The sequence below is a fragment of the Triturus cristatus genome, chromosome 5_1, assembly GCF_964204655.1.
Source record: "Triturus cristatus chromosome 5_1, aTriCri1.1, whole genome shotgun sequence".
NCBI classification, from domain to species: Eukaryota; Metazoa; Chordata; class Amphibia; order Caudata; family Salamandridae; genus Triturus; species Triturus cristatus.
The window spans coordinates 104,425,974-104,440,144 of NC_140587.1; the positions used below are offsets into that span (position 1 = coordinate 104,425,974).

General features: G+C 45.6%; 1 protein-coding gene across 6 annotated transcripts in view; it reads right to left on the reverse strand.

The window, feature by feature from the left end:
• Nucleotides 1-14,171, reverse strand: part of MAF1 (MAF1 negative regulator of RNA polymerase III) — a 361,074-nt gene that overhangs the window by 172,916 nt on the left and 173,987 nt on the right. For all 6 annotated transcript variants that reach the window (XM_085604535.1, XM_085604533.1, XM_085604534.1 and 3 more), the window contains one exon: nucleotides 4,062-4,190. In XM_085604535.1, coding sequence (XP_085460661.1) covers nucleotides 4,062-4,190 — 129 coding nt within the window. The remainder of the gene's footprint in view (nucleotides 1-4,061; nucleotides 4,191-14,171) is intronic.

Sequence of the window (14,171 nt, forward strand, 5' to 3'; positions counted from 1 at the left end):
CAAAGCTTCCGCTTCTGACTTCATGCGGGCCACCTAGCTATCCGCATTGGAGCCAAAGAGTTGCGCCAGAGAACGGGAGATTAGAAAAACACTGCTGTGCCGCAGGCTTCAGAGATGTCAGACGAATACAAGTATGTAGCCGTAGAACAAAACCATGGCAATACCCGGGGGTCGCCAGGAGCGAAATATCCACTGCAGCGCCGATGATTAGATCCGAAACCATCAGGCCCTATAGACTATCTCCTGTAAGGCTTTACTCCTGTCTCTGGACAGGAGATCCACAAATTAGTGAAGGAACACACACAGGGATCTATCACAACGGCCCAGCAAGAGCGGGCCACAGCATGCTGTTTGCATGCCGCCACCACTGTGACAAAGTCAGGCGTAGGGTCCAACGGTGGAAAGAAGGGTCCGACTCTGGAAATAATTAAACAGTACTACCGCCGGTTCCTCCAAACCCGGCACCAACGTAAGCAGTATAGTTCAGCTGTAGAGACTTAAACATCACTGATGTGGACTGTACAGGGAGCTTCGAAGCCAGAACCTCCTGGCAGGTGGCAGTGGGCGAAAGTTAAGTACCACCAACCAGTGAACAACCCGTTATGGGGGAAATTCGTAAGAGTAGGAGAGCATCTCCCCGTACTCGTGGACGATGCATCCCTGAACCGAGACCTTCCATAACGGTGACGACGGGACCTTATGAAAGACAGCGGAGCCCATGTGACCGACGCCCCAAAACGAGACCTTGTTCTTGGTCATCGAGGTTCCACGGGGGTCGTAGGGTGCGGAGCCACAGGCCCCTGAGGCGGTGGGTGGGAGAGGAGCCAGAGAGAATTCTGAGGTATCCCCGATGGTACCACCACTGGAGGCGGAGCAGGAGACGACTTAGATGATAAGTAGGTAAGCGAATACGGCGAACTAGGCGAAGAACCCAACGTCCCTCGCTTACGAGCTGGCCACGTTAAGTAGTCCCAGACTCCTCCTCAGAAGTTCTCCTCGAAGTCGACCTACTGCTAGACGTCGAGAGTCGGCGTTGCCTGGAACGCGAAGTACCCGCTGACGATAGGCTCCCCACAGAGCGAGGCCCGGAAACGGGACTGTGACTACGTCGACACGCTCCGTGACGACACGCTCCGTGACGACCGGGACCGGCAACATTTTCACACGTTTTCCTGCTGGGCAGCACCCCAGAGGTCGCAGCATGGGACTTGGTAGAGGACTTACCCTCTCCTTTCCCAGAGGCTGAAGAAGATGCCTACAGTCTTCCCAGCTCCAACCCAGGGAGCCAAATCTTCTCCCTGTCCGCAAGGTGCGCCTGGAAAAGATGTTACAGAGAAGACAGGTGTCAAATACATAAGACACAGGCAAACACAGAAAACAAACTCTGAGCTCCAGCCTTGGCCTTTTTTCCTACTGCAGTCAAGACACTTGCCAAATAGAGATAGCATTTTGACAAGAAAACTGCAGAAATTCTGCCAAAAAACCACAGCAGAATGTAGACCAGGGCCAAAGATGTCGAGTGAAACTGTAAAAATCCAGAATTAATCACTAAAAGTGAATGGAAAACCCAAAAAGGGAAGAGCTAGATGCTCCAGGGTCCTGCTAGCAGGAGCCAGAAAAAAGAACTGAAAGTAACTTGCCTTTGGCTGTGCATCATGGGATATCGAGGGTCTCTGGAAGGATCCTTAAAGGAACGCTATCCATTTGCCGACATATAATGGCAGCCTATGGGGCTTGTCTGTCCAACCCTTCATCTCTATCATGAAAAAAGGATTTTTGGTGAAGGGGAGTTTCTCTATGTGTCAAACTTGGTGAAATAGTTGAATTTGACTGTTACCTGGCTATCCTTTTCAATGCAGGATAAAGTAATGGCCAGAGTAGCCTGGTGTTTTCAGGCTGCATTATTATCTTTTATTATCTCTTAAGTGTCTATGCAGGACTGCAGTGGAAGACACTTTAAGAGACTATATATCTATTGAAAAGCTCCGGGGTCCACGCACATGGGTGGGACTATTCACATGATTATGACTATACACAGAGAGTCCAAGATGTAGGAACTGGTTTGAGCACGCGTTGAGTGTGGGATATAGTAATCTTACACCCGATGTGTAAGTTGGGTGGACCATAAAGCATTAGAGAGTAGCAAACAATAAGTCACAACCCAACAACGCTCAACATCCTGTGATTCTGGGCAAATGACATCGTCTCCCTGTGCCTAACAAAAATATGATTGTGTTCATCTGTAAGAAACTGGTGCTCATGTAAAGTGCTCTGATATCCTCAGGTCTAGTTTGCGCTATATATCACTTTAAAAAAAAACCCACTTTAAACCTAATTAAATGTACTTAGACATTTAGAAAACCATGGCCCATAATCTAACAAACCTTAGCTGTTCCTAGCAGTGCTTGTGACTGATGTGAATGAAAAGAAATGCGCTCTGCTCAAACGCCATCTCAAAAGAAAGGCAAATAAAAACTCCTTTGCTTTAAGTATTCTTTGCAACTGCTCAAGAGCACCTGTGACTATTCCCTTGAACTTTTATAGTGCCTTGTGGAAAGCAATATACCAGAGTATCCCATGCAGAAAGGTACGCACGTACAACATATTTGAGTTTGATAATTTTATATATCTTTTAAATATCACTGAAAAATCAAAGGTCAAAGTGGAGTTATATGGAGAGCTTCTAATAATAAAGAAAAAGGTTTTAAAACCCAAAACACACCACTGAAATTCACCAGTTATGCAAATCTGACTTAAGTATAACTTGCACTGCCATAGATTTCAGCAGACATCAGTGATTTAATATGAGAGGTCATGAACAGTGCATCATAGCAGCACCAGTAATACTTCGGTCAGTTACATAAAACTGGTGAATGTCAGTGGGTTTTAAAACGTATTACTATTAGAAGATCTACATATAACCACTTTAACCTTTTGTTTCTTTCACTATCTTTCTATGTTTTTTAATGCAAAGTAAGCTAAGATAACCATATGGCTGCAGTCAAAGCCACCCAACCTCACGTAACCTTTCGCCGTGCAAGCTGGGGAATTCACAAACAGGGTGTGCAGTCATCTTCCTCCAATGTTTGGCATGGCCTGTGATTACCCACAGGATCCGACCTGTGGCTTAGCGCCCAACCCCCGTGACCAGTAACATTCTGTGAGCAGCCTCCCGGCCACTGACTGACACATCCATTTTTGCGGGCGGCGACGTCGTGGGTGGAATAGGGGAAGCGCATTAAAGAAAATAGAGCTCACCCACTAGATAAAGCAGACTGTGTAAGACCACAAATAAAAAGTCCAGTCGTTGTGGGAGGTTAGAAATGCAGACAAGGCGGTACCAGGGAGGGACTAATAAGCCTATTCCCAAATGAAAAGCAGCGATTTTGAAATGACCAAGAGGAGCCAAGATACAGCATGCCTCGCAGACCATGCGCTGTCCAGGGTCGACCTAAATAACAATCTGCATAAAGACACAACCAAACAATTTATTTTACTTGCTTATATAGCGCCTGAATTACCCCCAAAGGGGTATCTCTGCGCTTGAGGGCAAATAGGGGGAAAAAGACGATGCTGAGGGAGACATCTAGAATAAAAATGTTTTCAAAGTCCTTCACATGCACTAGCACACCATTCAGGAGAGCATACCATGCTTATGCATAAGGACATACTCTGTGCAAGGTCACATTTATTGCCACGAGAGGTCAAGGGATCAGAATTATTGTCACAAGCGATCTGCAGAGGTCAAGGAAGGACTGAGCACCCCTCCCCTCCAAAGACTTCAACCGGCCAGTAGGAAATGCAACATGTGTATCAGCTCCGTTCATTTAAGACTGCTTGCTACTTGCCATGGCTCGCCCAGCAGAAGAGTGGCCTGGCATATACAGAGCTCAAGCTGAGAAGGCTTTTAGGATTTACTTGTCGCTTCACATCGTGCTGGACTGTTAAGAAGCCAATGCGTTTAGGGATTAAGTAGTGTGCTTATGGCAAAGTGTGGCTCACGATGGGGGAATAAAAGCAAAAAAATATGAAAGCAGAAAGGGTTATTGATGGCTTCTTACCGACTGGGGCTGATCCCACTAGTCTGCGGCGGAGACAATGCCTCCAGTACATGCGGCTGGCCTTCCTGACAGAACTGTTTGAACATGTGCTTGTCATCACCAGCCATCTTACATGAGTAACTCTCGATCCTGTCAAGAGAAAAAGGAACTTCAATAGGATGATCGCATGTCAAGGTTTACACTAGGGTAGAAAACCAACAAATGAACATAAAACATATGCTGCAGTCATTCTTCAATGGTCTAAATAAAACAATTAAAAAAATAAAAACACAAGACGTTTAGATACAAGTACATTAGAGTTGCAGATAGAATCCTACCATCTAGTTCCTGCTCTGATTATTGCATGACCTGTTTTCATCTGGTCGGTATTTTTGTATGGTCTGAGGGCCGATCATAACTCGAGCTACTAAACAGGAGTGGGGATATTTAGCCTGTCCTTCGGGAAAAATAATTCTCTGCACACAATAGAGATAAGGAAAAGTTACTTACTTGTAATCCTATTCCTATCGTTAGAATGGTCACCGAGTTAATAATCAATGGCTATCTTGGATTATGTGTTGCAGTCCCACCACTTGAAAAAGAGAAACCTCAACACAACTTCCCCATCGTCCTTAAAGGTGCATGTGCTATTTTTTAACCAATGAATTTAGTGATAAAAGAACACTTAAATTCCCTTATTAAACAAGCATTGGCAAATCTAGTAGGTCTGACCTTACTTTGCCAACACAAACACGACCAAATACAGTTTGCATATTTTAGTACATTCATTGAAAATGAACCAGAAGACACCCCCTGGCAATCACACCAAGGTTCCTGCAACAAATCTCAGCTTTGAAATCAGTATTAATAGGTATCTACCTATCTGGTTTAGGCTACATGGTTGTCAATGTAGGCATGAACAGATACAACACAATGCAGCTCGCAAGAGGAGACCTGGACCAAGCACAGTTCGGTAAATCAAGGTCAGCCAGCATGCTGGAAAGGTTAGGTGCCCCAGTGTTGTGGCAGCTGCCTCCGAGACCACCGGCCAAGTGACTCCAGAGCTCTGGCAGTGACAGAATGCCTCCTTGGCCCTGTGCACTGCTGCTGCTGCTGCTCTACCCCTCAGTATGAAACACCTCGAAGCGCCCACAGTCTAAGTCTGCTTCTGGCCGATCAGCCCATGCATGGGCACGGTGGGCCAGGTGCTTTGCTGAAAAACAAAAACAGGCAACGTGCCAGCCACCCCAGGACCTTCTGCTGGGTCCAGAATGGCTAGGACTGCTTAAATGGTTCGCCTGTGGGGTGTCAGAGTATCATTAATCATGTAGCATGAGTGCCGCTAAAACATTAAAACAAGTGAGATAGCACACCCAAGCACAGTGCACGCCGTTGAGTGATAGCTTAATGATGTGCAACTGACCTCCTATAACATGCCTCATCATGTGGTCAAGAGGACCAAGTTACAGGACCCACGCATTTTAGTGCAGTGATGCGGACACCAGCACTAAAATGCATTAGTCTAACCCCTGATGCTTGGTACTTGGCAAGGCTGATTAATGCCATGGTAAAGGAGTGAAGCAAACCATAATGGTGTGCAGTCACGTTCTTTGAGTGTGCCTAACCCAGCTCGAGTTCGCCATCTTTACCTCCATACATTGACTGCGGGAAAGTGCGCAGCTCCTTCTAGCACAGTCTATCTGTACCATTGGGGGGCAGGGAGGGAATACTGACCACCCTCAGAGATAACAAGCATTTGCAGTGCAATAGGTCTCGCATTTTGAGCTATTGGCATTGCAAATGACAATGCCTTTTATTTAGGTTTTGAAAATGTGCAAGCGCTGCATAAACATGCACTTTGTACTTCAAGTCGTTGATTAGGAGAAGCAAGGCTGGCAATTACTGCAACTCTTTTACTGCCAGCTTTGCTTGTATTAAGCTAAGATTACAGTACAAAAAGCATTTATTTTTTAGCACCACTTGCAGGTTTTCAAAACATAAATAAAAGGAATTGTCATTCACAATGCCAATAGCTCAACCTCTTGAAAATGCGACACCTATTGCATTGCAAATGCTTGTTATTTACTCTTGACAAGACTAGACAACTAGTGAATATTGCAATCAAGATTTGCTCTTTAGGTTTAATTAAAAGAATTAGACCCCAATAAAGATATTTTGCTCTACCCCACCAAAGAACACACTGTATCTAAATGTTGAATGTGTTGGCCACAGTAATTCTTGGCACAGATCTAATCGAACTGTAATTAAAAGCACACGATGGCTAGATGGCCGAGCAAAGCGACAGGGACAGACTTAAAAGAAATGTCATTGGTCTTTCTGCAAACTGCTGCAGAGAGGCTGCCACAAGATTGCAAAATTAAATTTGTTGCCTAAAAATACTACATACGAACGCAGCTCTATCTACAAGTGTGAATGTGTCCGGAAGTTCTGCACGAAAATGACATGTGCGGCATACCAAAGGATTTTTTTTCAAAAAAATATATATATGGTTGTGCTCGAATAATTAAAGGCAAACTAAACTTTGCTTTTAAGCACATGGACTATAACTATTCCCAGTAGAAAGGTGCCCCATGCGAGAAAGTGAGAGCTGTAGTGAACACAGACCGGCATGTGTGCACCTACACACTTGTAAACGTGTCATGTAAGAATTCCACGATTAGGCTGGTCGGTCTTATAATCATAACAGAGTATTCGTGTATTGCACAATTTTACTAAAAAATTAAAATAAAGCCTACATATTTCCGTTTATTTGCTTTATTAAAACAGGACATATACCAGACAAAAAACATGCTTCAAAGGACAGGGCAACGGGGTAAAGAAGATAAACATTAAACGAGCTTATTCGTAGAATGCGGTCAATTCTTCTGGCCCAGAGTGGGTAAATAGGCTAGCAGTGACGGGGTAAGATGTCAGCCAATTAGTCACCTCTCATCGAAATGAGGCGTGGGGCATGCAATCAATAAACGGGATCCCGGGGTAGCAAGCTTTCGTATACATTCACTCAATAACTGTTGCACTTGTAAGCTAATTTCATCCAACGGTCCACACGGTGGCGATAACACCTCGCATAATTGATTCGGATGATTCCTGTGTACCTTGTTGCTCACCCCACACGTGTACCAAGAGACTGCCTTTTTTATTATAATCCTGACATGCAATCAATGCTTAGGTACGTGACGTGAGACAATAATAAAATACACAAGCTAAATATCAAATTAGAAACGTGACGTAACAATAACAAAATAAACAACGCAAACATTTGAAAACAAGCATTTGCAATGCAATAGGTCTCGCATTTACAGGAGTTTGAGCTATTGGCATTGTAAATGAGAATGCCTTTTATTTATGATTTGGTTTTTAAAAAATAAATAGAAAGGCATTGTTATTTACAATGCCAATAGCTGTAAATAGCTTAAACACGCGTAGAGGCGGGACATATTGCATTGCAAATGCTTGTTCAGGGAGAAGGGAGAGTGAAGTCGAATTGAAAGTGTGGCTAGACGAGATGGAGATGATAAGAAAGAGCTATGGGCAGAATGATAGTAAGGGAGAGGTAAGAATGGCATGGAAGAAGAAAAGTTGGAAACACAGGACAGGCATGGACTGAGGGAAGGAAGGGCCAAGAAAGGGGTCTGGGAGAGGCAGAGACGATGACATCACACAACAGGAAGGTACCAATGGAGGTGGCGGCGGGTGGAGAGGGCAGAGATTGAATCTAGAAAAGAATTAAAGGCAATGTTGGATGAGGGGAGGAAAATTAAGAAGGCGAGACAGGTGGGCTACTAGAAGGGGGATGGGGCGCACGAAAAGCTCATAAGACAGATGGCGAAAAGCAAGTGCGATGGGAGTTAGAGAGAGAGAGAGGAGAGTGGGGAGGGAGGAGTCTAGAAGCGGAGGGCAACGGAGAAGGGTGGGAAAAAGGCAGGGAGAAGTAGGTAGCGCAGTAGTCTGAGCGGAAAGCAGCAGTAGATGGCGAAAAGCAAGAGAGGTCAGCAGGGTAAGAGGGGCGACCACAGGAAAGAGGTCCGGGAGGAGAGAGGCAAGCATGGGAGGGAAGAAGATAAGGCTGAGAGAGTGGAGGGCCTAGGCGGGAAACCGGGGGTGGGAGGACAGGGGGGCAGAGATGGACAGGGGGGCACGGGACGTAGATACGGTTTAATAACTTAGTAATTCATCGGAGGGAACGTATTCTTTATTCTGCAACATTGGAACACAAGGGCGGTAGAGCCGAAGAGGCCAGGGTCAAACCGTGCATCTGAATGAAAAGCCGTGTCCGCGTGGGGGTGCAGGGCACAGAGCGAGGCAATGAGAGGGTGGGGAGGTGGCACAGAGGAAGGGGGCACAGAAAATGGGACGGCCAGACCCTGGACGCTTAACGTCAACTGGCTGGGACTTGTGATTTAAAAAAAAAAAGCATTAGCAAAGCCAAATGCTTTGGTTTTAATGCACCAACGCATATAAACACAGGCAGTCATACTGCTTACGTGCATTGCATACACAACTGATTATCACATTACTGGCTTTGTTAATGCAGGGAAAAAGAAGTAATAAAGGAGGGCTTTGGGTATAGAAAGCATGTAGTAGATGATGAGTTAAATGTGAGAGCGTGAAAATGGAGTGCAGTTTTCCGATGGAAAAGCAACCCTCATGCATCCGATGGAAGTACTTGCATGAAGGGGCACCGAAACAGCAATCAGAGGCGAAAATTAAACTTCTCTGTAAGGAGACAACACCCACTCTGTGCACAAAGAATTGCTAACAATAGGTTACTGATAACCGCGCTGTCAGCCAGACTTTAAAAATACAAAACACTTGCATGGGATGGTACCAGAATGCAGGAGGCAAGGCTAGTGATAGTTCAGTGCTTCTCAAGCGAACATCAGCCCCCACGGTAAGGGGGGGTGCAGGGGATTGGGAGCACTTATTACCTTAATGACACACAGTGGCGACCAGCACGTGCCATCAACACGCGCACATCACCAGCCGAGGGCAACCCTCCTGTGTAATTAAAGGCCGTCACAGAGGCCCTTGGGGCGCAGGAACCGCAGCACAGGCACGTGCACATGCCCTGTCCGGGCGCGTACAGGCACGGCAAAGAGGAGACTGCAACGAGCCCAGGCGCGTGCACATGCCCTGTCCGGGTAGGCACGCCAAACGAAGACGCAGCGGAAGCGCTGCTCCAGGGCATCAGCGGCTGACTTGTTGCACTGTCGGAGGACTTGGGTGCACACGTGGGACACAGCGGTAAGTGTGCAGCGGGCTGGGCAGGCTGCGGGCGTGAAGACTAAAACGTCCCAGTATGTTTATAGGCAAAAGCACAACGTGTGCATAAGCTCTTGTATGCATTTGTCTAATTTATTAATTTGTTAAACAGGGAAACAGAACGCAGCAAAGAAAAAACAGGAGGCGTATTACAACAGCGCACCGTTAAAGCGAGCCTGCATTTCTCGTGTGTTTGTTAATTAAGCTCACATGGCGCCAGTGAGACGGCCACCTATTTCCTCTCCTGGGAGTTGTTGCACTACAAAGCAGAGCCCTTAATTGTTGCACAACAAAGCAGGGGGCTCATTAACGCGGCGCCAGCTGTACACCTGCAGATCTTCTAAACTGAAAGTTAACTAACAACTCGCAGTTTATGGTGGCGCGTGTTCACGAGCGCGTTCACAATTCCAGTCCGTCCTGCTCCGTGCACATCTTCTGTCTCCCTTCCGAAGCAAGTCAGTAACAATACATCTCACTGGCGACAGAGATTTTGCGCTGCGTCGCCAAGCGAGACCTAAAAATCAATGAGCTGTCGCATGTAGTCTTGAATTGTGTTTGGATACACAAGCACGCAACCAAAGTATTCAGAGCAAAGTCGAAGATCTGGTAACAAAAGAAAGGGATGATCCAGGCAGCGTGTTGCTACAAAGAGAACAAGCACTGAAATACAAGCGTGGCCAAGAAAGCTGCGAAAGTTAAATGTGATAGGGGGAGCAGGAGGGGAGCCCGTGAGTGGTGCGTGCTGGAGAGAGCTCTTTTTCAAAGCACTTACTCGTGCTTGTGGCGCACCGCTGCACACTCCCGCAAGGCGTATGCCGCCACAAGCACGAGTATGTGCTTTAAAAAAGAGCTGCACGACGGCTAAAGGTCTCCTACGCTGCATAGGCGAGACCTAAAAATGGGAAGATATGCAGAAAAATATAAGGACCATTTTTGCAGACTATTACTCTCAACTATAATCTAATTTAACAATTCCATGAACCACAGGTGTCTTGTCTTACCCGGATGACGCCTCAGTACCGGAACTAAGAGACACACTGGATTCCTCTACAACAAGAGGTCTTCTGCCTAGAGGTAAGGCAGCAGGCTCCGACATGCAAAGAGTTCTATGGGATGTGAGGCAACTGGCACATCCCCTATATAATCTGTGCAACACCTTGTTGGAAAACGGTTTAGCTTGCTCTTTACTGGCTTGGCCCTAGCCGTCACCAAACGTAAAACAGCAAAAGCCACAAGTGCATGGTGTGAGAAAGTGGCTCTGTATATACTGTTCCCAAATAGGTACAGTGTGTACAGAGTCCACAGTCCCCAGAGGTTTGGCAAAGGTTAAAGTTAGACATAACCTTACTCTCTAAAGTGGTAGCTTGGTCGAACAGTAAGTCAGTATCAGAGGACAGTGTAAAGCATTTGTTGCACACACTCAGCCAGCAAATGGTCTCACACACTCAATAACTGAACTCTAGGCCAATGGTTTATATAAAAAATATATGGCTGTTTTATTTTAGAACCAACAATAGGTATCAAAATATACTTTCTCAGAATGAGATGCTTTAGTTAAATACTTTGCAATAGGCAATTGACTTTTGCAGATAAAAGTTTTGTTGCAATAGGAAACACAATTTCAAACACAATAATACATTGAACTCAATGGGAATTTTAAGTTGTGTACAATTGATTACTTTCAGGATTACTTTTCAAACTCCAGGACTGGATCCTAGATTCAGTCCTGGGACAGTTCTTGGAAACAAGTGAGTAAATTCGTTTTAGTTACTGTTGTGCTTTTTAAGCAATATTTTGTTATTTTAAAAGTTGACACTTAGAAACTTTTTCCAATCAAATTACCAATGTTATCCTATGAAAGGAAATTCACTTAGCAGGTAAGTGGGGTTATGGTTACTTTTTCTAGATCAGTGTTGGATCCTAGATCCAGCACTAGTCTACCACCTGTAAGCAATTGAGAAACTACCTTTAAGTTACACAGGCGATTTTTAAGGAATATTTATAAGTTTGCAAAATCGACACTTAGACAAAATTTCACAGAAAAACAGTCAATGGCTTCCTATGGAAGAAAATTCAAGTTACGGGTAAAGTATGTTCTCGTTACTTTTGTAATCCAGTGCTGGGCTCCTAGGCACAGTACTGGGGCATCTAACTAAAAAACAGGTAAGTAATTGCGTTTTCACAGTTGGTACGATTTTTAAAGAATATTTGTAGTTTGCAAAAATCGACACTTAGAAGAAATTACACAGAAAAAGAGTCAATGGTTTCCTATGTGAGAAAATTGAGTTAGTGGTAAGTACGGTTGTAAGTACTTTTCAGGGTCAGTGCTGTGCACCAAGATCCAGCACTGGGATCTCTCCTAATATCAGGTGTGTATTTTCATTTCTCAGTGAATATTTTAAAGTTTATACATTCCACACTTAGAATAAATTTCAGAAGAAGCCAGTCAATGTTACCGTATGGAAGAAGAGTGAGTTGTTGCACCCTCAACGGCACAGGGGTAGCCGGGTGCAGAGTGAGTTAGGCCCAATGTTATCCTATAACATTGGGCCTTGGATGGTGGCTGCTGACTAGCAGGCCACGGGCTGTGGGAGCTGGGCTCCTGGTCACTTGCTCAGGACAAATGGGGAAGTAGGTAGGAGTACAAATTGCACTGCCAGGGCCACTCGGGCGGCTGGGTGCAGGGTGCTTTTGAGTCTTCGGGCGCTCAATGGATTTCAATGGGAAAGCTCAAGGACGAACAAAAGACTGCAAGCTCGGGGATGAAGTTTCTTCAGGTGCCACCACCACTTCGAGAGGTAAGTTGGAGGATAGGTAGGTATCCAGGAGTCGGGCACAGGGGGCTGCAGGGCGCCAGGTGCAGGGGTGCTCTCCACCCAGGGGTCCAGCAACATGTCTGCTGTGTGGCAGCCTTGGCAGTCCCTCAGACCAGACATGGATTGTAGGTTATGTTCAGGGGGCATCTCTAAGATGCCCTCTGTCGTGCATTGTACATTAAATCCTGCACTGGCATCAGTGCGGGTTTAATGTGCTGAGAAGTTTGATACCAAACTTCTCAGTCTTCAGTGAAGCCATCATGGTGCTGTGAAGTTCGTGGTGACGATCTCCCAGCACCATTTACTCTTAAATGGCAGCACTGCACACAGTGTCCAGGAATAGACCTGGGTACTGTAGGGGCACAGGGCTCATGCTCCTGTGCCCACACCACTGGCATAGGGAACCCGGCTAGAGGGGTGGCTGATGTATGCCAGGGCAGTGTAGGTTCTGGGCATGGCACACATGCCATGTCGACTCTTTGTTTTGTCTTGTACCCAGACACTCAGCCTGCAAGGGCAGTGTTTGTGTTAGGGTACAGGGCTTCTAAGGGTGGCACAATAAGTACTACAGCCCTTAAAGGCCTTTCCTGGTCACACGGCCCTGGGTACCAAGGGTACCATTTACTAGGGGCTGACATGTGGCCAGGGTTTGCCAATTTGGGTTTTCAGAAGGAACACAGGCCCTGGGCACCTGATTGGCAGGAGTCCAGGGCACACCCAGTCAAAGTACATTCAGCAATTCAGCAAAAAGTGGGGGCATACCATGCAAGAAAGATGGCACTTTCTCACACATGGATGTCCCAAATATTACAAATTGGAAAAGCATGTATACAATTGGACAACGTTGAATGCAGTGCAATCCCCGCACTGGCTACAGCTGCATGAAGCTTGTATGACCTTGGTGTGGGGTATATACCTACTTAAATTGGCAGGCATTGATTGCAGACCAACCTAGATTGTTAAACACACATAGTATGAAATAGTGCATGAGCTTTTGTATTAGTAAAAAAAAAAAGCCTCTAGATTCACCAACTGTTACACCAATGTATTCATATTTTCGTTTCATGTACTGCTGACATGTATGTAGCTGACAGTGTCAAAAGCAGAGCGTTAATGTCAAATTGTCCTACTCTGACTGCACGTCATTGTATCGGTTCAATTCTTGGTCTGCATATTTGTATCCAAATAGAACAGACACCGAATAAGTTGGTCACCCTTATCTTTTAAGGAAGTCTTTTCTCCTTGGCGCCATCTTCGATTACATGTTGTCCAGCTTTAGTACTGTTATTGCTGAGACCCTCGCATCAGCTCTCCATGCGCACTCACATTGAGAAAACGAAGCATGAGCAGGTTTTCCGATAAACGTTTAGCTCTGACAGACATATTGCTTCGAGATAGTACTGCAGAAAATGTAAATAAAAAAATGATGGAATGCTTGTATTAATGCTGGATTCTGTATGACTTGGAACTTAAGTCTATTGTTTTTTACCCACATTAAACCTTAGGCAGGAACCATATGCAAATCAACTGTGGACCTGAACCCCTAGAACAGTCCACCCGAGCTGCCAGGAGAAGCCCCGTCCTAAAGGGGCCAAAAGGAAGCCCATATGGGTTTCCACCCATTTAGCCTCTTCAGTGGGTGTAGTTTAAATTGTATGGGACAGTGAGCATGGGGCCCACTCTGGGCATACGAATCTCACTTACAGCATACGAGACAGTAAGAAACAAAACGAGCAGAGACAAAATCAATAGGTCTCGACTATGGGCAACTTATTGTTCTTGGCAATAGGGAGGGGGTGGTGAACGGGAGGACGGGTGGGGGTCGTGAACAGAGCGGAGGATTCATTAATGATAAGTGTGCGCACGCTTAAAGTCCCCGACAGAAGGGAGCTGTTTTGTATGCGCCTTGTGAACGGGAAAATGCTGTAACCCAAAGTGAACGTGGTTCCCCCATCATCCCATGACGTAGTGGGTGAAACAAAAAATTTGAAGGATAGTAATAGACCAATGGATAAAATGGTTGACTGAAATA